Genomic DNA, 23,603 nt, shown 5'->3' with positions numbered 1-23,603 from the left:
TTCAGTCTTTGATGGTTGAACACTAGTGCAAGAACTGCAAATGGTATGTAGGAGGACTTGGAAGATTTAGCTGACAATTGACATTTTTGACTTAAGTGGCAAAATGATGATCTGATAATTCATGACTGATAGTAATATAAAAGATTAGGCCTGTTTGTGAAAAAAGAAGAAAAGAAAGAAATTACAAAAGAATTTTTAAAATACGATTTAAGGAGGCATTCTTCCCTAAATACAGAATTAGTTGGAAGAATCCTGAAGAACATGGTGCTAGTGAAAAAGAAGTTAAAAAAAACTATCACAGTTCTTTAAATAAACAATGCTGACCACATGGAGTGCAAAGCCTCCTGCAAAGGAGTAATGGGGATTGTACAATAAGACCACATTGTCTTAGTTAGGATCTCGCTGTTGATCTCACAGCATGCAGAGAATGGAAACGAGGTCAACTTACTAAGGAAGAATACCACAGCAGAACATGGTATAATGGGCCAAAATTAGACACAGTTGGAAAAGGACACATCAAACTCCAGAAGAAATAACTGTGTAAGTACATTAAAAGCAAGAAGAGGATGAAAGAAAAAGTACACTGTGCAACACTTGGGAGAATACTAGAGAAATATAGAGACAAAGCTAATGTTAAAACTTCCTCTTTTTTTGCGTAAATCTTCACCACAAATCTACTGGGTTGAGGTGCTTAATACAATTAATTCCAGTAAAAAAAGGCAAAAGGGTCAGAACTGACCTTGAACAGACAAGGAGCTCAACAAATATTACTTAAATGCATTCAAATCATCTGGGCTTGATAGTGTAGCCTGTTAAATGTCCAGATATTGATCTATTTCAGAACAGTTAAAAGACGAATTTTGAAGAAATGATGAGTACAAATACAAACTTATACATGCTAGTTATACATATGTAGCACATACGTATCACCTCTGCCTAAAGAAGGGAATAGTAATAGCTGAGGACCTACAGACTAGACTTAGCCAGCTTCAGAACTCCATGGCCTATGCACAGACAATCCATTATTTTTTGTGATACTATAGGCTGCCCTAAGATACTGATGTGGGCACATTCTGAGCAGACACAACCCAGAATCTATGGGACTTAAAACATTTTGAAGAAGTTAGGTGCTAGCCTCTCAGTTGACCCAAGAAACCTGTGTTTAAATACCTTGTTTCTTCCCTCTGTCTTCATGCTTTGGAAAATATGTGCAATGCACATATAAAGCACAAGATAGAATCACAGGATCACTTAGGTTGGAAAAGACCTGTAACACCATTGAGTCCAACCATTAACCCAGCACTGCCAAGCCCACCACTAACCCATGTAAGGTATCACACCATACACCTGAAAATTAACCAGGAGTTGAGCAACAGCCAATGTAGATTTGTCAAGAGAAGATTACATCAGATCAGTCTATTTTCTCTCTGACAGAATAAATGGCCTTGTGATACAAGAGGAGCAGCACAAGTTGTGTATCTTGATTATAACAATGCAGTGTTGCTTAACATTTTCTCAAGCAATGCCAGGATATATAAACTGCAATTAGGTCACCCAAGAACTACTCAAAACTCTCCTTAGGGAACTATTGTTTATTTAATATCAACTGGGAGTCTGTGTATTCAGAGGCATGATAAAAAGATGGAAGTAATTTGAAAGTACTATCAGTCAGAGAGCATGTAGAGAGAGCATCAGAATTCTTTTGATGGTTTTGTGAATTACTTTGGAAACAACAGGGATAAGCAGGGCATTGCAATAGTGGCAAATGCAAAGTTTAACACTCTTGAATAACACAGAACTAGAGAAATGCAAAATGAGGAAATTAGGTGTCTATGCAATGGTTCTTTAAAAGAGTACTTGTATTGATGGACTGTTCACAAACTGAATATAAGTCAACCTTGCAATTGCAAAGAAGGTGAGCACAACACTCTAAGTTAGAAACAGGAGTACTGTGCAGAAGCATTTTTGCTTTCCTTGGTGTTACTTACCAGCTGAGCTGGAGCAATACATTAAATTCTGACTGATGCAACTCAGAAACCATACAAAATGCAAAGGAGATAAATGAGGCTAAGAATAGACTTAAGGCCCTAGGTTGACAAAGACTGCATTATTATGGGCTGTTTCTCAAGAAAAAGAAACAGGAACACAGCAATCTCCACACTCTGCATGTACATGCCAAAAAGAGCAAAGAGTACCAGTCAGAATTGCAACAAGAGAGATTCAGATCCGACCCCGAGGAAAAAGCTTTCTGTCAGTGAAAACAATGAAGCACTAGTTTTCCTTGGGAGAGGCTGTGAATTATCCACCCCTGAACAGCCAAAAAAAGTTTTAGCCAATATAAAAGAAAAGCAGACGTTGATTTTGCCTTAGTGTAAAGAAGATGAGATAAATTTTCCTTTTTTGCCATGTTTTCTATGTCAAGATGGTGTAACAAATTGCCATCTATTACAACATCATTAAAAAAAAACCTAAAAGTGCTCTTGCAGATATTTAACTTCTGACCAATTGTCAACCTCCAATTTCAAAGAAAGGTGCTCAAGAGTCAGTCCTTGTATTCTAGCTTCCAGGCTTCTAACCTCATCATGCCCTTCCAGTGGAGTCACTCTATGCAGTCTAACATAGCTGACCACAGCTCATGATTCGTATCTGAAAGAGCCCCTCATTTGGACAGAGCGACCTTTGGAAACACTGTCATCTCCTAAGATAATGGCTTAGCCTGCCTGCATGCGATTAAAACCTTAGATTACACTCCGTTTCTGGAACCATCATTCTCAAATGCAAACTCATTTTATCTGTTACCAGTTATGTTTCATGATGGCTGGAAGGACCCTTACTTATTCATCAACAACTTTTTTACTAGCAGTTGATAGCTTGAGCCATGTTAAAAGTCAAGGTAGGTACCTTCTCCCTTGAGGCTGAGTGTGACAACCCTGTGGAAGAGATTTCTCATTAAGCCCAAGAGACAGAAATTCTTATTGGGAAAGACTGAATGGCTGCAGAGACTAGTATTACAAGGCCATATACTTTGTCCATACTGGTATTTTAGCATGAGGTACTACAAAGTAAAACAGAACTTATTACTATGTGTGCTCCTGTTAGTCTCTGGACTGCTCATGTTCTGACTGACACATTCTTCAGAAACTAACAAGATCTGCTTGCACTTATAAAAGCCTAAATTCTTTACAAGAATACAAAACAATCATTATCCTGTTCACTACTTTGGCTAATGACCTGGGAACCAATTATGTCAAAGAGTTATCCACAGCTAGAGCTCTCCTTGTTAAATAATACATGGCAATTATAAAACTTAACTTCTATCCATCTGCAAAATACTTTAAAGTGAACTTGCATGTATTTCTAGTATGAAAATAATTGACTAAGTTTCTCCATTTCCTATAGAATACTGCTGACTCTTCAAGTATGCCATTACCTATCTAAAAGTCATTTTTCCACTTATACAACTACTATTCAAAAGAGATTGTGATAAATGGGACCAAACTAAAAGGATGCTCTAACAGTTGGCAAGTCTATAATAGAGAATGAGTGTGAATACACTTGGGTCAAAAGGAAAAGCAGCTGTAGCTGTCACAAAAAATCTGCAAGTTCTGGTAAACAATGGCTGCATTTCTGATGGTAATGTTTCTGCTACACAACTCAGCGCTAAGCAAAGACGTTGTATTTTTCAGCATTTAGTCATATCTGAGTGGTACCATATGGTAACAAATATCAGATCAAAGCAGAGGTTGAACTAACCTTGATAATTGTAAGGAACAGATCATGTAGATAAAGCCTGTGAAAGACCACATAATAGCCAGTTACTAGGAAAGCTGTCAAATAAAAGTTTTCTATTTCTATTTAGTTTAGCTGGCATAAGACTGAAAAAGGAAATTTTTATGTCATAAATATTTCAGTCTGTTTGATATAACTGTGGCTACTACTCATGTATATGCATCCACCATCTTCTATTTATATCAGTTGAACTGTGGCAGCAATCAATACTAACTCTTAGTATGCAAAAGACTTCATGGGTTAGTTGTCTATTGTATGAAATACAGCAGTTGATTGTATTACATTTGATGCTTTTCACTTTTAATTTTGTTCTGGCAGATTAAAAAGCTCATGTCCAGTAATTTTTCTTTAGACATTTTTATGGCTCATGCAAATTTTACTGCCCTCCTCTGGGTTCTTTCCACAGCTTCTGAACTGAACTGGCCAGGCTTAATATTGAAGATGATGACTTAATAGTATTTATTTAATGAAAAGGGTATTTTGTTTAGTGCAGCCTCCCTGGTGTTGTTGTTGCTTAAAGGTTGACTGAACAGATGTTTCTGCTGAGCTGTCCATAATCATGACCATATTTTCTTTTCAAATTTGATTTAGAAACTAGAAATGGAATAACCCACATAATTTCCAGTACCAAACAGCAAATCCAACAGCAAATCAAAGAATGGTTTAATTGGAAGGGACCTTAAAAGATCATTGAGTTCCAACCCCCTTCCAAGGTCTGAGACACCTTTTACTAGGCTAGGTTGCACAAAACCCCATCCACAGGCAGTACCTGCACATGTGATAGATAACCTATCAAGGCACAAGCTTTTCATTTATCTGCTAGACCTGAGAGAATGATTCTGAAAGTATTAACATGTTTGTGCTATTGAACTATAATAGCACATTTCAGATGGAAATAAAAATCAGCACATTTAGTATGTCTGAGGATGGAGAACTCACCCATCTAGGCAACCTCTCTAAGCAACTGATGCCCTCAATAAAAAAGTTTTACTTCATGTCCATATGAAAGCTCCTCCCTTTTGGTTTGTACCTATTGCCTCGGGTAGTGCCATATCCATTTATACACACTGATAAAATTGCCCCTGGCCCTTCTCTTATGTAGGCAAAGTCCTAGAGCTGGACAAGGTACTCTAGGTGTGGCCTTATGAGTGCTGAGTTAGATGGGATGGTCTGTTAAACTCACATCACAATGGCATTCATGCCACTGAATGGAATTCATGCCTCTTCTCTGACCCTGACCCCTAAAATCTGAACCAGACTGTAATCCACCCTATAGAAGAGGTCTACACACATGCTGATCCCCTTGAGGGCAACAACCACTCCCCTTTTCTTCTCTGCCTGTCTTTTGTTTCAAGAGAAGCAAAAGCTTGTCAAGACTTCTGATATACATTAAAAAAAAAGAAAGAGAAATGTGCAGAGAAAGGCACGGTGTAATACTGGAGAGAAGCAAAAAAGGGAGAGAAGTGAATAGCTAAGGAGTCAGTAATTACCAAGTTGAGTACAAAATATTGATGACTTCAGGTCTTGAGGACATAGATGGCAGGAATGTGAAAGAAGTAATCCAGCTGAAGACGCAGAACATTAAAAAAAAATAGACAAGCCTTTCAAAAACCCATAGACACAAAAGGACAGAAGTTGTTTCTTTGCCTGAAGATAAGGAACACTCAGCAGCTCATCTCAAACAGAAAAAAGGACACATTTACATAGTGCCATGGCTGATGAAAAATCTATCCTTTCTTAAACCAGTTGCCATGTATTTACAACCAACAGAGGAGGAGTTCCTGAGTAAGAAGTATATAAACAGGAATATAAGGGAAATACTTCTGACAAGATGCAATTACCTTTCTGCTGTTGTGACCACAAAACATCTACTGCAACACTGAGAGATACATGAATGGTAAGAGATACATCCAACACTATATATATACATAAATACAGCAGACAGAAATACATGGTCAGACTCAAATGGTGCTGAAAGAAAAACAAAGTCAGCCACCACAAATTCAGGTCTGGAGAGGTGACATGGATAGGTACCAACTCATTCCATGGCTTTCTCAGCAACTCTGATGTACCTCAGCTTGGGTGTTCATGTTCACTCTGCATAAGTTCTCTTCCATGGGTCTCACCTCTTCACAGTAAAGGGTAACATGACCCAGATTATGGCTCATTTTCTTTAGTTCTGATTATCAAGTTATCAATTCTTATAAGAAAAACTCTTTGTCATTTCTACCTGATCGCTGACATAACATGAACAGTCTGCCTTCAAATACAAAATGAAAAGACAGATTTTTAAGACAGATGGTGAAAGTGATTCTGAGTATTACTTTAGTCATATAAAAATAACCAGATTAAACTGAGAAATAAAACATCAAAGGATGAAAAAGAAAATATCTACTACTATAGGAATAATTGCTTCAGACACGAGGAGAAAAGCAAGAAGCATCTCTGAGAGAAAGAAACAAAGACCTTTTCCATCTTCACTAAAGTGGGAAATATGTGGAGTAAGACTGAAGAATTGCAAACATATGTTTTCAAAATGAAATGTGACTTGTTAATTTAGACCTTGTCTAAATCAAGAAGACAAGTGGGATAGCTATATTCATTCCAATACACTGTAGTGTCAAAAAAGACAATAGAATCCAATCTGTTTGAGCTCAGATGCAAGAAATTAGATGAAGAATTTTAGGCGAGTAATAAATCTGGCAAAATGAAAAGATAAGGCATTTTTAAAATGTAACAAAATCCATGCAAAATAGAAAAAAACCTAGAACATACAGCAAACAGTACTGTGTAACTACATTCAAATTCTAGAAGTAACAATTAAAACCCCTAATAGAAAGTTCACCTAATTAGTGAACCCAAGCATGTCAGAACACACAGAAAAAAAACAAGTATTTATAAAGGTACTAGAAAAGGCACATAAGCCTGGGGGAAAAATAAGCAGAAAAGCATATATGGATTGTGATCAAGGCAAGCATGTATGGAACTTGTTTAAGGAAAGATGACTAGAGACTTTGAGAAACTGAAACATTATTGAATTATCCAAGAATGTTCACATTTTGGGGAGAGTGCAGGAAAAGGGATATAAACAACCAGGGTCTATTCACTTAGCCTTTAATAATAAAATTATAGACATACACCTTTGAGAAGCAGAAGGTGAGGGGAAGTTACATGTAAGCATCTAAAATTAGTCTGTCATTTTTGATGACTGTCAAAAATGAAAATCTTGCATCCAATCTCTTTTCTCTAGGCATTAGAAAACACTGTTTTTCTATGCAAAAAAATGGCTGCATGTCCTTAACACAAGAGAGAACTAAATGAAATCTGAGATTAAATAATTCAAAGGATAGTAATGTTCTGAAATAATACGGAAAAAAGTCTCAACTTTTTTTTATGCTTTTGTACTTAAGCCAAACAAATATATTGGAAAAGGGTGAGGGGAGGGAAAGGCGAGGGGAGAAGCAGAGAGAGAGGGTGGGAGTAAGGGAGAAGAGGAGGAGAGCACTGCAGAAGCATGGATGGATCACTTCTGCTTGCTTTTCCTTTCACTGCACCTGCATCCAACATCCTGCTTCAAGTCCTCGAATGTCTTCAGATTCAGAATGGAATGTTCTGTTCTCCATCTAATTCCTGTGCAGCCCCACAGTGGCAACACTGGAGGCACTGCAGACCAGCTCATATCGCTCGATCATCAGCACTTTGCAAGGGAGGCGCAGTTGGAACGCTGCATGCTGCAGTACTGCAGAGCATCCTCAACAGCTACATGACTTGCAGCACACCAGTCTCTTGTGCCCATATACATTACCACTTATGTCCACACATTAGTTATACTCTCATAACACAGCTCCTAGCACAGTCTTTTAAAAAGGCACTTATGTGAGGCACTTACTTTCCCACTGGAAGGGGGGTGCTTTATCAGTTCTCTTTTTAAAGTACTAATAATTCTGTCAAATGTAAATGGAACTTGCACTCCATACAAAGTCCTCCTTTTTTTAAGCCCTAACAGCTGTGCACTGTATTTTAGAAAACTTGCTTGAAGGGAACAAGAAGGGAACAAAAGCTTCACTGCATCAGAAATCTGCATCAGAAGAACAACCTTGAGTGAAGGGCCCCTCACACATCAGAAGGACTTATGGGAAAGGATGCTGTAAAGACAGCTGTGGATCTTGTATTTTTTAGCTTTCAAGGGGCACAGCACCATTACTGTGTCTGACTAGAAGTTCCAACTGAGTTTAGCCTTGCTACAGACAAAAGCAAATGCAATAGTTCTGCTAACACTGCTGCAAAAGGTGTTCTTAAAAGGTGAGACGTTTTAAGTGTGACAAGAGCTTGTAACTAGGCTTTAGAAATCAAAAAAGAACTTCCACAACATGGATGTGGCAGAGTGGAAAACACAGATTCACACTTATACAATACAGTGACCAAGCCTGCAGAAATATGAAACATTGACACTTAATCAAAAATGTAAAGCTTCCTATTCACATATGTAGACATACTGATACTGAGGACGACCTCTGGGGATTACTGCAAACAAGCAAACAAGAATTCCATTACCACATCAATCAGAGCAGCCAGATTGCAATGCAATTGCAGTGAGCCTTTCTGGACTGCCTAGGGAAGCTGAAAGAGTAGCTCTCTTGTAGCTAAAGACAACTGGGATTTTGATGTAAAATCCTTCAGCTTTCAACTCACATAAAGTAAAAACTGATGTTTGTTGTTAATACATGACTGTGAAATACACACATACACAATCCATACAGGTGTGTTAGGTAAAATAAGTATTAACTTGGTGCATAAGGACAGAGGGTCAGCTGGGTGTAGTAATCTGTATGAAAACCCTTGGCTAGCTCAGCTCAGGAACCAGACCCAGATTTTTATGGAAAAGGCAGCTTAAATCTTTGGAATTTATTCATCTATCTAGTCTGTAAGATACCTGCATTAAAACTACCCTAATAAAGCTGTAGAAATAAGGCACATTACAACAACACCATGCTGTCCACATCATCCAGTAAAACTGAAGAAAAAATGTCAGCTAAAGGGAGAAATGTGTCATAAAATGACCTTCAATTACTGCACACACAGGGGTGCCAATTTAACAGCTTTTTAAATCTGCTTAGGTGCAGATGACATATGTTACATTTAACCTTCAATTGCAAATGTTCTCTGAACTAAATGCTTTTGTCATAACACTAAAAGTATTTCAGTGTAAAACTCAAACATTTACAGGAACATAACAATAAATATTGGAAAGCTACTGATTGATAGAGAATGGAAAAGTAAAAAGCTAAAAGATTGTAAGATAATCAAAAAAGGCAGCAAAGTAAGATAAGGTAACCATTTAACTAACCCTACACAATAATTCCATGGAGAGAAACCTAAAATAAAGCTGGAAGCAAATAATACATGCAGCACTAATTTCTGAAGTTGGTCTTTTTATAAATGAAATTCTGCAAAATACCAATGGCACATATAATCCTCAAGCACTGATGAAGTTAATAAAACAAGCAGGGAGATGGTTACATTGCTACAAAAAGCAAATTGTGAAAATCAAGCTTCACTCACCCTCTTCTAATAAAATACTAATATACAGTAAGGTATCTATTAAACACCAAGTGTTCAGAATATCAGATACCAGACTTCTCTTCTTGCCTTTTACAGTGAAATAATATTTTGTATTATTCATGACCCACTCTCCACCACAGAATTCCAACTGATGTGCTTGGGAGTAGGAGTAATTTGTGCACATCAAAACCAATGGTTACCTTTTGCTATCATTGCTCAAATTGTAGGAACAGATATTCAGCTGATTCATACTGCGTGAAAACAAAGGTTTGAATTGGAATTCTGTAGATAACCTTCTCCAAAATTACTTATTATTTTCAAAGGAACAGAGTAAATCACTAGCTGACATCACTCTGTGCCTTTTCTCAATGCAAGGGGAGAAGAATCTTTACAAGGTGACAGATTCAAACTGCAGCAACCTAAAATGAACAGGCCAAGACAGAAACACAGAACCTGCACTGACCTTAAAATAAAAGGATGCTGTGATGTGATTACATATCAATACTAGCACTCACCCAAGAGACAATAATTATTTTGGGATTCACTGATTTAGAAATTAAAGAAAGAGAATAAGGTGGGTTTTGACCCATTTTAGAATCCTTTGATTTGTACATCATGTTTTCCTTTTCAGTAGACTGACCTGCAACAAACCTGAAATATTCACATGACCTTCTGCAATATTACACACCTTAAGTTATTCCTTAAGAATATTGAAGTTTTAAATTTAAGTAACTAACTTGACTATCTATAAACTGTAGATAAAAGATAGATAGTTGCTAAATTTCTTTCATTAAACAAGTAAAGCTGAGACAAGATATAACTATTACTGTGATTTCCTCTACTGTTTTAAATGCTCTTCCAGAACAGATTTGATCTGATAAAATACCTAACACACATGTCTGAGGAGGCTTTGAAGTATTTTTGTGGGAAGAAATTCATATCCTATGTGAAAGGGCAGGGCAGGTGCAAATCACAAGAGACTCAAAAGAGCCCGGTATTACCAGAAGAGAAAATGCAAGACAGAGTCAAATTCTCAAAGATCAGAAAGGTGTTAAGCAGTCATAGAGTCTGGAAAGACACACTTTTTTTTCAGAGGACTCAGGACAGAACATTTTGTTCAGCTCTCTTAAGTATTAGTAAAATCACTTCAGCTTTCTGCTACTCTTCAGATAATGTTGCAATTCTTTTTGGAACCTAAGTAGGTGGGTGTGTTTCCCTTCCTCTTGCCCATTCCCCTGTGTTAAGAGCAGGAATTTGACTTCCCAGGAGTACCAACAAGGAAAGCAGGTATAGACACAACATTGCCAACTGCCATTCATTTTCAGCAACCTCTTGAACAGACCTGTTACCCATGCTTGCACAATATACACTGTTGAATTAATATTTAAAGACTCACTGATGCCATACAGCAATCTAGATATACAGAGAAACTTCCTGCTTTGAAGGTATTTGCTGAGAGGTAGTGAAGAAGGCCTCTGTTACATGTCATAATCAGCTTGATGTATCAATGTCAGAAGTAGGTATTTGATGAAAAATCCATTGTTCTTTAGCTGTAGAATGTTCTAATTAGAGCTGTAAAGCAAAATACTTTGCTGGAATTTGTGATAACTGAAGTCTCTTGTGCAGAGACTTTTCCTTCCATATAGTTTCTACACCTGCATGTTTTCTGTATTTCCAGCTCAGTCATACAGGTCTCCCAGGGAATCACCCAACAGGCTCCTGTATCAGCTGAGCTTCAAGGACTGTGAGTCTTTGAATCCATACAGATTAATGAGGAGCTGAAAATCTGGATGTTCAAATTTCAGTCATGAGGTTTCTGGTATCCAGTGATGCAAGATTTTGGAGCAGTCTGCTAAACAGACAAGTCTGGGACATGGTTGCTTCTCAGGTATGACCTGTGGTGACCAGGACACAAGGGAATGGCCTGAAGTCATGTCAGAGGAGGTTTAGGTTGGATATTAGGAAAAGGTTCTTCACCCAGAGGGTGTTGGGGTACTGGAACAGGCTCCCCATGGAAGTGGTCACAGCAACAAGCCTGACAGAGCTCAAGAAGCATTTGGAAAATGCACTTGGTGTGATTCTTGGGACTGTCCTGTGCAGTGTGAGAAGCTTGACTGGATGATCCTCATGGATCTCCCTTTCAGCTCAGGACATTCTTTGTTTCTATGATTTGAACAATGTCTACATACTTATTCCCTCTGACCCCAAATTAAAACAAATAAAATCCTTGATAAAATGCATCTACCATAACTGCCAACTTGCTTCAACTTCTTTTACAGGCATTTTTAATACAGATAATTACACAAAAGCCTCATTGCTACTGAAATAGGATTTAAACTAATATGCAAGCTGAAATCAATTTAAATTGTAATTATAACTCATGATACAATTTATCTTTTCCCAAGGGGAAAAAAAAAGCAATGACCCTCTTCTTCCACTTCATCAAAAATCTAGCTGGAGTAGGGACAGCATGAACATCAGAAGAATTGGTCTTGACTTCTTCCATTCTGGGACATCTTTCCTAAGGCTTTCTGTTCCATGGGCTCCAATAGCTGCCTGATATCAATCACAACACTTGAAAATGAAAAAAAAGATCAGAAAACACATCCCAACAAGCTCCTAACTTGTCCCTGAACTTTTCTTGAACACATTAGACTAACCAAGGTTGAGACAGAAGTCATTTATTTATAATAAACACTTGCACACAAAAACCCAGAAAACCTCAACTCCCTTAACTAATGGTTTCTAAAAATGCTTATTCAAAGTGACACATGCATGACAAGTTTTGGCTGAGTACGATTTAAGGAGGAGGAGTTATACCACCCAGAAAAATGGTGTTTATGACAGAAATGACAAAGAATCATTCATCATGGGGTTTTTCTATGTGAAGCAGTAATAAAGCCTAAATGAAACTGCACTTCATTAGTAATTTATTTCACAGATCACTATATATACACAAATAGCATAACTCTATTACATTTTTATAGTGCCATTTATTACAGTACTTCACATACTCTATCCACATGGCAAGACAGAAATGCAGCCTTCTCTGGGGAAGACAACAGCAGCCAACTGCAGAGCAGCACACAGGGAGGAAACAATTCTGAGCCAGAAGAGCAAAATAAGAATTTTCAGATGAATCAAGGAAAGACCAATATAAAACAATAAAACTGAACCCCAAGAGATGTGCAGCTAACTCAAAGAATAGTATAGCTTGCCTGATGTCCCATTTGATTTAGAAAGTAGAAATAAAAGAGGAAAACTGAATACTCTTGCTTTGTTCAGTCAGAGTGACCAACAGCAGAGACTCCCACCAGAACTCCCTGGCTAAAATTCTGTATCCTTTTATTTGATCCTTGAGCACTACACTGCCATATTCCACTTGCCACAGGAAGGAAAAGAACATCAGTTCAATTGCTTTCATCAGTCTGTTTCTGGGATGCCACACTTCAGGCATAGCTGAGGACACATTCTCAGACATCAAGAAAAGAGATGCATTCCTTTCTCTGCCAAGACTTCTGCAAAGTGAGGGTTCAGGGCTATTCCACTCTCCACCTGAACATAATTTTCCAACTTTCACACTTAGAGGCCAAACATTTCCATTAAACTTCCAGAGATGACAGGTGACTCCTGCCTTCCAAATGCAGGTGAAAACCTGGGATGTTACACAAACCCACAGAAGGCTGTGAGAAGATGACAGACAGAAGGACACCTGCAAATGTCTCATCACAACATTTGCTTGTGAAGTAACAGCGTCCAATTATGCAGTTGGGCCTCTGAAATAACATATTATATGCATTATGTGAATGGTTTTTGAAATAAAAGTGAAAAAAATGCACTGCTTTTAACTAGTGAGGCATGGTTTAAATTCAAAAAATATTCTCTTGATTTTCTTGCCAAAAAACTCTGCTGTAAGAACACTGATAAGAAGGTAAGTGGCTTGTCAGTTGTAGATATTCCATTTTAAAAATAAATTTTAATGCAAAAAACTTCTAAATAAAGACCCCATACTTGAAATGTAATTTATGAACATTGGGTCTTTGATGGTTGGAGAGAAAACATGATTTTACCTGGTACATTATTTTAATCTTTTCTGATGAATTAACTAGAAAGAGAACAAAAAAAATCAAAACTATCAGAAAAATATTTGCTGGACACTAAGTTAAAATCTGTTTGAAATCAGGGAAAAAAACTTTTCTTAAGACTTGTCAATACTGACTTCGACTGCATTGTGGGAGCTTGAGAATAAATACATTTATATTGTTTCTTCTATGGATCTTGTTCTGATGTTCTTTCTCAAACATTCTGTTATTAAATACAGAATTGTGGTCCACAACATACAGTATCTAATTTGATAAGAAGCTGAGTAAATGTACATTAATACAGTTTTTTTTCCTCTTTTTGTGTCACATTGCATTCTTCTCCCTGCTTTAGTGGTAGACTACTAATAGTTTAAAACCTGCAATACTGAAATGAAATACTGATTTAAGATGCAGGTTTTAATTACTCATTAGTGATCTGCATTCTCTAGTATATTATAAGAGGGATACCGACCATCTGCAAAAAATATAATGCCCTATTTGTGTAAGTTAATGAGTCTGAATTAAGTGCATGAGTATTCCCCATTGAAACTGGAAAGACTTTTTGAATCCCTAAGTGAGGCAAGTGAGTAAATGGAATCTCTTATCTACTTTAACTACTAGACATGATAGAAAGACTTTTTTTTTTCCTCTCTCTAAGAAACCCTGCAATCTGACCAACAAATGCAGGAAGGACCAGACACTGTAGGAAAGATCACAAAACTGAAATTTTATTTCCAGCCTGTTCCTCTCCAAATCATTCTCCCAATAGATCTGAGCACACAGCCATAAGCTCTGGAGAAGATATTCCTTATAAAAGGTGTGAATATGTGGATTCAGTGCAGTGGAGCTGAGAGAGCTTATGTAGGCTTGTGCAGAAGATGAAGAGCAGGAGAACAAATATTGACTAATTGACCTAATGTTGACCTGGACATTTCTGGCAGAGCACCAAGAAAGATCACAGGTGAAAAGAGACTCAAAATAAAGAAAGTCTTGAGAATGAGAAGTTTATCTTCAACACCATAGGTAGAAAAGCTAATTAAATAATTCGGCAGGTTTGAAAGATTTGCTGCCCAGTTTCCATTCAGACAAATCAGGGACCTGCAGAATTTTCAGGAAGTAAAGAAGCTTTGCTTCCTGAAAAGGAGGAGCTGGTTTTCACAGACAAACTTTATAGTCATTCTACATCTAACACTTTTACCTAAGGAAATATGGAGATTTTCCTAATTCTTTCCTGGAACGATTCCTAGTCAGTCAAATCAGCCTATGCAAACAGACTGTAAAAAAGTCTTATTAAAAATAGAAATATTTTATGATATTACTTACCTGCCTGTCTACTTCTGGAAGCAAAAGCAGGAGGTATTGTTGAAAATGCTGAGGTAAAGAAGCAAAGGTGTGTTTATTTATTAAAGCCCTCAGGTTAGTGTTCACTAGAATAGATCCCGGTGTTTCTATGTCAATATCCTCAGCTTTGGTCCATTTCAAATGTCCTGGAGTAAATAAACAGAAATAACTTTAAACATAAATAAAGGAAGAGAGTAGGAACAAATCTTCTTTTAAAGTTTTTAGCTTTTACTGTATAATACAATGAGCTCTAGAGAAATGGTACTCTGAGAAGGGTAACACAGCCTTTTCTAGGTGTCTTAACAGCTTTTATATTTGTATAATTATAAAAGATATTTTATATTTGTCTCTTGAAGATAAAGTATTTTTATTTTATAATAAAGAGACAAAATGCATTTGTCTCTTGACCTCTTATGTTCCAGTAAACCTCACAGATGACATATTCTTATTTCCAGCTCAAGACCAACTCAACAGCCACAGAAAATAATCCTGTCATGTCATCAACAATAATTATACATGCACCTATTTTCAAGCAAAAGGCTGCTTGATGAGGCTGATGTGAATCAATAATTATGGACAGCTTCTCTTTTGCCATCAGCAGTGCCCTATGGCCTACAGAACTTGTCCCACTGCACCTGCTAAAACCTGTGTGAATAGAGTGTGATCAAAGAGATGAGAATATTTAATATGTTACTGCTTGAAAACATTAAAAACAAAAGAATTTTTCAGAATTTTCCTAAGAACTAAGATCTAAAATGATCAAAACACAGAAGGCAGCAGCAGGAATTGTGAGATTAGTAAACAAGGTATGAGAGGAACGATAGAAACACAGGAGTAAGATAAAGGCTCAGCAGAGGGAAAGGGAAGTAAACACATGGCTCATGCACAGCACTACAGAATAATATCTTCTTACTTTACACAGTGGACAGAAAGGCTATCATCTTAAACTCTTGCACAGCAAGAAATATATCTGTTAAGATACTGAGAAAAGAAAGCTTTCAACCACCAAGAACAAGGAGATGCTGAATTAAATCCATAGGGAGATATTACAGTCTCCATCAAAATATTTTCAGAATATGTTAGACAAATACCTGTCAGTAATGACAGATGCATATCTGATTTTGACCTATGATGAACAAATTAGATGACCACTGGAGATCCTGTCTGGTCTGATTTTGTTAGTATTTCTAGGATAATATTTAGAAAATACTTTTTAAAGTTTCCTAAAGAGCTATCTGCTTCAAGGTATATATTCTGCTACAATAATTTCTTTCCTCTGAGTCTTAACATATCAAAGTCCAGGTGGCTGGAAAAACTCAAAAGCTTCTAACCCCTCCCAGGACACTTCTTCAGGTTTCAGTTTGTTGTACTTTCAAATATTTCAAAAATGGTGTAAGAGGGGTCTGAACTATATAAAACACGAACTCCATCAGAAACCCTAAAAAAGTGATTAAAAGATTATTCCACTGCTATGATGAATGATGGCATTTGGCATTTACATAGGACCTCTCAGCAACAATTAAAGTGACACGTTAAGAAGATTAAATATGTTTTAAAAATGAAAAAATTTGGGCATACTGACTATTAGGAATGTCTCAAATGCTACAAGCTACTTAACAGTAACCACAATAGAAGGAATGCAACTATGCTTTGGATTTCTTAGAGGACCTATAGTGGTCTCTTCCCTGAAAGTCTGTAACTACAAAATATAAATATGCAAGAAAACAAAGATTTGTAAATTCTAAAAGCTCTACTTCAGTCACAGCCTCCTGTAAACATCCTTGTAATTTTATTTTATTTTTCAGCAGCTGATAGTAACTGAATGAGACAAGAAATACTTTGCACTCAGCACAGGATAACCTTTTCCAAAACATATTTCTAACATACTCAATTTCAGTACAGCTAAGACTCCATTACCAACAAATGAATGCCCTGTTATACAGGACAATTGCGTGGAAGAAATGCCCATTTTCATGAATGCATCACAATAAACTATCCTCACCATCTGTTCCACCCACTAAATATAAATGTAAAAAGAACACAGTCCCTGAGCATAACACAAGTTGTATGATGTACTGAATTTTAATGCATGTATGTATATTCTCTTTTTTAATCAATACAAAATACATATCCCCATCTTGTAACTGACTTCAAATTAGAGTAACATTTTCCCCAGCTAGAGCTTCATATCCTATGGGAAGGCATACACACAGAGATAATCCAAACTGAAATAAGATACATGACTGCAAAATCAGTAACATCCTTCAGTGGAAGATACTCTCATAGCATTAAAAGCCCAAGACAAGGGTCAAATCTACTTTTCTGACTTATTTGGCCTTCAAATCTACAATTTCTGATTTATTTGGCCTTTTATCACTTGCAGAATACTATGGGTGCTTTATCAGCTTCTGGAAGAAATGTGTGTATTGCTTCTGTGTATGTAGCAACTGTGGATGCCCACCACAGTTCTACTTAAAAAAAACCCCTCAAAATCTGTTCAGAAAAACAACAAATTCTCTCTCCTGCACCCTTCCTATGGCTAATTTAGGTTCTGTATAGCAGGTCCCAAGTGTGTAGTAAGATTTAGTGAAGTATTTGGGAGCAGCATGGAAGTATGACACTACTGCATCACTAATCATAGCTCTGAGAAGAGTTTATGACAAAACATGTGCCAGTGTTTTTTATGTTGTTTTCCACAGAGAAAGACATTTTGAACCCTTATACAGTTCAAGGGTATCACTGTCCAAATCAGAAATAGAAGCTGTAAGACAAGAGGGAAACTCAGACTAGCAGCCTTGGAAAATAAGAGTTTACTCCTCAACACAGAGAATTAACCATAAGGACATGGCAGCACCATAGGTCTACATCAAGATATGAAAATGAAAAGAGAAAAAGGACAGAAATCACACAGTTGGCAGAATCTGGAAAAAAAAGTAATCTTATTAAATCAGAGCTCAGAAAGTCTACCAAACACAACATGTCGTGAATGTTGGGCAGATCAGCAGAGTTTCAGACAATCAAACAATATCTGGACCTGAATTGTGCACTACATAGGACCCTGGACCTGTTCTCAAAGCTGCTCTACAACTGCATTTCTAGCATCCCAAGAAATGCTGTGTCATAAGAGAAACATGAGTACAAGAACAGAAACCCTTAAACCTTATACAAAGTTCCCCGCACTTCATGTGTGGTGTCCCAAAAGGCCAGTAGATTTATTTTCCAAAATCCACCAAAAAAACCCTAATGAATTCATTTGATATCATGAGCCAACAGTTGATGTCATAACTGAAGATAGGGAGGAATATATACTTGAAATTATGCATCTCAGTTTAAATGTAGAGAAAAATGACAGGAAATCATCTAACATTGAATATAACTTTACATAGCAAAAGCTGTAACACTGAGGGAATATTGTCTATTTTGAATAATGATGTTGGATCAACACAGAGAACTAGCTATCCACATGGGACTGATTGATAATCTGCAGAAAAATCATGTATGAAACCAAAGTACACTTTCATGGGAGGCTGTGATACAATAAGGCTTATAGGTTACACTGCCAGGAACTGGCAATAGCACATTGAACAACTCTCCTATGGCATTTAGGAAGTAAAGTGCCTTGGAGCTATTTTACAGGAACATTTATATATAAAAATAGGACTAGGCTGGATGATTAATAAAGAACAATCTTATCCCCACAAAGACAGACATAAAATAACTTCTAGGATTTAGCACTACAAAAAGCTTGTTTGTTATCTTTTCCAACATGGCCACATTGCAAAATACTTCTCTAAATGATTCAGCATTCTAATGAATGCAAGAAGTACTTTGTAAAGATAAAGAAACAGTTATGTCATTCTTTGACTTCACTTAAGCAGAGACAAGAGTCTTAGTGAACACTACATTTTGTGCTCCCTAGGGAACTTTTCCAATTAAATTTCATGCAGAGCAGGAAAATCTGCCTATGACATGCAGATTTGGAATTTACTCTTAGCATCTCTTCAGAGAAAATTCTTTGTTAATTACAGAACGTGATCCATGAACCTCACTAAAAAACCCACAGAAAATAAAATCAGAAACTGTATCTACCCCCTCAAGAGATGTAGCTTCAAAATAGTTACAGATCCAACTGAAGAACTAAATCAACCAAAGAAGAGCCAACCAAAACATTTATGCCAAATCTCTATATGACGTGCAATAATGAAAATGAAGAACAGAGAATGTTAACTTCTAATCGGGCAAGCACGTAAGCAAATATGCTACTATCTCTGGGAATAAATGCACATTAGGCAAGCAAATTCACCATGAAGAAAGAATATCTGTTACACACTGCCCCCAACCCCCAAAAAATCACTAAATAACAATCAGAATCTACTTGCTAAATCACCTCTCTGTCTGCAATTGCTTAGGTCTGTCAAACTTTAAAAAGCAACCACTGAGGATGAAAAAAAAACTGACCATGGATTTTCCAGGCAGACAGAAAGATGTCTTCTTGAGAAAGGATCAGCTGCTGAGTTTGAAAAAGGGACAGGTAAACAGAAAAATAAAACTTTCCAAGAGAACACAGAGTTTAGAAAAATATCAGTATTACAAGTAAGATATTTATTTTACTCCTACTCACCTAAACCAGATTTTTTTAATCTCTTTAAATGCTGGCTTGTTTGCTTTCCAGTTGGAGACTTTTGCCCATGTTTCATCTCTTTATCAGAACCATCTGCTTCGCCATTTTTAGATTCCGATCCTTTGGAAAAAGTAAAATCCCTCAAATATGATGCTTTTGCACTTTTACTAACAATCCCCTCAGCACCCCCTACACCATAAACAAACAAAAATAGATTTAAAAAAAATTGACATTTTCTTGCTGAAAGGCAATATACTTTTCTGGTCACAATACAATTCCTCCTCATCAGAGGAATTGGAAGTAAAAGCTCAATAAATCAATTAAGTGCTGAAAACTAAAGTTTACTGAACACTGCAGTCAATAAAAATGTTCAGTGATCTAATAAAAATAACATAGTTCTATAATGCCCAGGAGATATTTTTAAAAATATTTTAACCTTAAGTTAAAGTTATGGGGCAGTAAAGCAACCTAAGGCTGAAAAAAAGATAATTTCTTTTTGAAGAAACATTTAAAGAAAAGATATGTTTGGAAATACAATTGTCAATTTGTGTTAAACATAGACACAGAAATCTCTTAAAATGAAGTAACTTAATCACGAGAGCTAAAGGTCAAGGTTATGCTGCAGTGATAAGCATGGTATAAGAAGAAAATCTAACAAAAGGATTTGAGTATTGCAATGCAGAACTGAGACACAAATTCGCATTCACGGAGAAGCCTTTCCCCCCCTCCTCTTTTTATGGCATTGAATACCAGCATGTGGTCCTCCATTAGAGCTCCAGAGCCAAACAAAATGTTACTTTGCATTCCTTTAAAGCTGCTGCTATTACCAATTGTCATTTTACTGTGTGCCTTCAGCTCTTTATTAAAGAAAAATCTCCATCCTTGAGACACGAGTCTTGATAAAGAAATAAAGACGTTAAACAAAGCCACCCAGTGGAAATAGTATTTCAGCAATTCCAAATTCTGTATGCTACACATCTGATTCAGAGGAAGGCTCTGTGACCAGAGCTGATCTTGCAAACGGTCCTTTAGCTATTTACCTGAAGGTGAATCCGACTGCTCATCGGACACCTTTAATGGTGTCAAAACAACACGAGGAACAGTCTTGTTTACCATCATTGAGACTCCATTTCTTCTTTTCTGCTGTTGTCTCAAAGCCTACAAAAACGATAACAAAACATATAACTGTAGCAAAAAATAATGCTTATAAGTGAATTACACATGACATTTCTCTGCCATTAAACTGAATCCCTTACAATAAGCATAATTTACACAGCTACTGACTTGGCAGACTTCACACTCGTCCTCTTTATGTCATTTTCTTTTAAAATACAAAATCAGGCTTTTTCTCCATTTTTTATAGAGAAAGAAGATGCACCTTAGATCATATTCCAATCCATTTTGACAACAAAGAAGCACGTAACTGTTTGCTCTACCTTAACAGCACAACATGATAACCCATGAAATGTGAAACTAAGACTTCCAAAAAAAAAAGTAAACCCAAAATGTTTCAAAACCAGAATAAAAATATATATGTCTGCACATCTCTTGCAGGTGCATCCTCTCCAGTATACTGCTCAGTCAATCAAGTTAACACAGAGTGTCATCAGTATGTACAGCATGTAAGGACTACAGTATTGATGCACTCACTCAGCCGTGAGTAGTGCTGCACAAAATCACTGAACATGGCAGGAATCATTTATTTTCGTGAAGGGAATCAGTCCTAATCTTGGAAACCTTGCAGCATTTGGCTTCTGTCTGTTTGACTTTGGGCATTAACCTTCAGAACACGAACATGATGGTGTTCTGGCAAATCTGGGGGAAAATGATACAGGAATAAATCTCTACAAATGGTAGTGCTTTGTGTTTCATAAATGTATCAAATACAGGGCTGATAATGTAATAGAAAATATCTACAGATTAGAAATAGCAAATACCCATCAGACTGCTTTATATGGAAAATTATATATCATTCAAAAGGTCTTAAAACATAAAAATATGAATACCTGCCAATTAATACATCTGCAAGCATTAAAATTCTGGAATTAATCAGAATGGGCTGGGCTTAATACAGACTTCTCCTAGCCTCCTGTCTATTTTTCTCCATTCTTACTGTGCACTCTATTTTTGCAATTGTGATTTGTGTTATGAACTTGAGGGATTTATTAAAGTAATACCATATCAACAAGGTACATATTTGATATGAATTATCCCTATAGGTTTATGAGCATGAATGACTTATGCCCTGTAAGGTTTAAGTCTATAACTTTAATGGATTGTAATACCTTTCCAAATTGTTCACATAGCTAAATAAGAGGAAAAAAAACCCTCTGAGAAGAAAGAAATCAATATTGGTCTATTCCTCTAAAGAACACTCTACACAACATAAAATACACCAGGCCACATAGAAGCTATTTCATGGATTAACCCATTTTATTGTACATCTGAAAGGACACGTAAGCACTGTGCAATAAAAATCAAATTAGAACACTTGAAATCAAACAAAGAGAGGAAGCTGGTCAGATCTACACTGAACCAAAGAAGTAGCAGAAAGCCATAAAGAACAGCTATTACTTCAAACATTTTTGAGACAGAAATTTCATATTGGTATCAAGCAAGCACAGCCAGACTTGTGGACAGAAAATTCTAAAGTGTTAACATTTCTCCAAAATTCCTCAAAATGACCCTGCAAACCTAAGTGGCAAATCAGGTGATCCTTAATTAACAGTAATACCACGGAGACAGTGGGAAACAGTTCATTAAAAATTAACTGAAAAGACTGGCAATGTCTGCACCACCAATACACCAATATAACACAACTTCATATCATGGTGCCCCACAGCCTGATTTGCCTCATGTCATCCTCATTTCCTCCACCAAGGCAAATGGTTAGAGCCCAAACAATGCTCCATGTTGCCTCCTGCCTCCTCCTGACTTTCCAAGACAATTTCCACCCTCACCAAGGTTTCACAGTCTTGTGGCCAGCATCCATACGGAAACACCATTTTATTGATTTATACAGTCACTGTGACAAAGGCAGATTCTTTGTCAAGCCTCACAGTTGATTTTCAATGCTTAGACTGAACTCCCATGAAACAGAGAAAGGAACCAGCAGTGTATCCACCACCAGTGACAGGCACAGAGTGTTCGTACACCTCAGCTGACACATGCTGCTGGAGTGAGGGCAGCGGTACCCAATATTTGTCAGGAGCACCACTTACCTTCTTTTCTGTTACTGGCAGGGCCCCCTGTGGTCCTTATGCACACATTTATGCAACTGATCTGGCATTTACAAGAAGCACAGGCCAACTCATGCCCATGGAGCACTAATGCAAGATTCTCCCTGGACAATCAGATGAGGAAATACAGTTGGGAGCAGACAAAGGTACCAGAACTATTTACTTCGAGGCATAGCACACTTCTCTAGCTACAGCCTTAGCACCTCTATATATGAGGGTCAAGCAAAAACACCATTTCCCTTTGACAAACATTTGTTTTTCAGGGTTTCTTCTTCCCTAACATGCACTGATTCACTGCCAGTCCCTTCCCCAGCTCCTCCAGTTTCACAGCGCAAGGAACTGATCACCAAAAAGGGCCCAAGTGAAGTCTGAAAATCAAGCTGACAGAAAAGCCACACACACCTAAAGGACAGTTTGTAGAACAAAAACAAAAAAAAAAAAAAAAGAAAAAAACCCCCAAAAAACCAAAAACAAACAAACAAACAAACAAACAAAAAAACCCACCAAAAAAAAACCCCAACCCCAAAATCCCCCCCAAAACCCAACTCCCCACAATATGGATGTTAAATCCAAGTAGAACTTTTAGCACAAAATTAACGAATTACCAGTGAATTACCCTGTGTACAGAGAATAGGCACATAACCTTCCCCATGCCTCTCTGTCTTTTCATTTGTCAAATGAAAGATACAAGACAGGAGAAGAGGGTACAAAGATAACAAGTAAGCAATCTAACATATGATTTGCAGGGTAAAGAGATGGCTGAGATTCTGCACAGACATTCTTGTTGTGATATGCCCAGCTAATCGCAAAAATTTTGTGCTAATTTCTCCCCTGAATTCGAAGATGCAGGATCTGAAATTTTTGGGCAGACAAGTCTTTGCAAGACAACCCAGCAGCAGGAGAAACTGCTGACTGACACCCAGCTTCAAGGGAAGCCAAACACCAGAAGGAGTTAAGTACAAAAGAAGG

The 23,603-nt window shown here is 37.1% G+C and overlaps 1 protein-coding gene across 6 annotated transcripts in view; it reads right to left on the bottom strand.

Annotated features, from left to right (window-relative positions):
* ASXL3 (ASXL transcriptional regulator 3) overlaps positions 1–23,603 on the bottom strand; it is a 128,117-nt gene that overhangs the window by 25,593 nt on the left and 78,921 nt on the right. For all 6 annotated transcript variants that reach the window (XM_071418849.1, XM_071418872.1, XM_071418863.1 and 3 more), the window contains 3 exons: positions 20,436–20,553; positions 19,396–19,515; positions 14,757–14,920 (listed from right to left, as the gene is read on the bottom strand). In XM_071418849.1, the coding sequence (XP_071274950.1) occupies positions 14,757–14,920; positions 19,396–19,515; positions 20,436–20,553 (402 nt within the window). The remainder of the gene's footprint in view (positions 1–14,756; positions 14,921–19,395; positions 19,516–20,435; positions 20,554–23,603) is intronic.

The sequence above is a fragment of the Agelaius tricolor genome, unplaced genomic scaffold (genome assembly GCF_023055355.1).
Source record: "Agelaius tricolor isolate 1412-34295 unplaced genomic scaffold, bAgeTri1.0.p SCAF_2, whole genome shotgun sequence".
NCBI lineage: Eukaryota > Metazoa > Chordata > Aves > Passeriformes > Icteridae > Agelaius > Agelaius tricolor.
The sequence above is the reverse complement of the archived record's forward strand: the minus strand, read 5'-3'. Positions and strand labels throughout refer to the sequence as shown.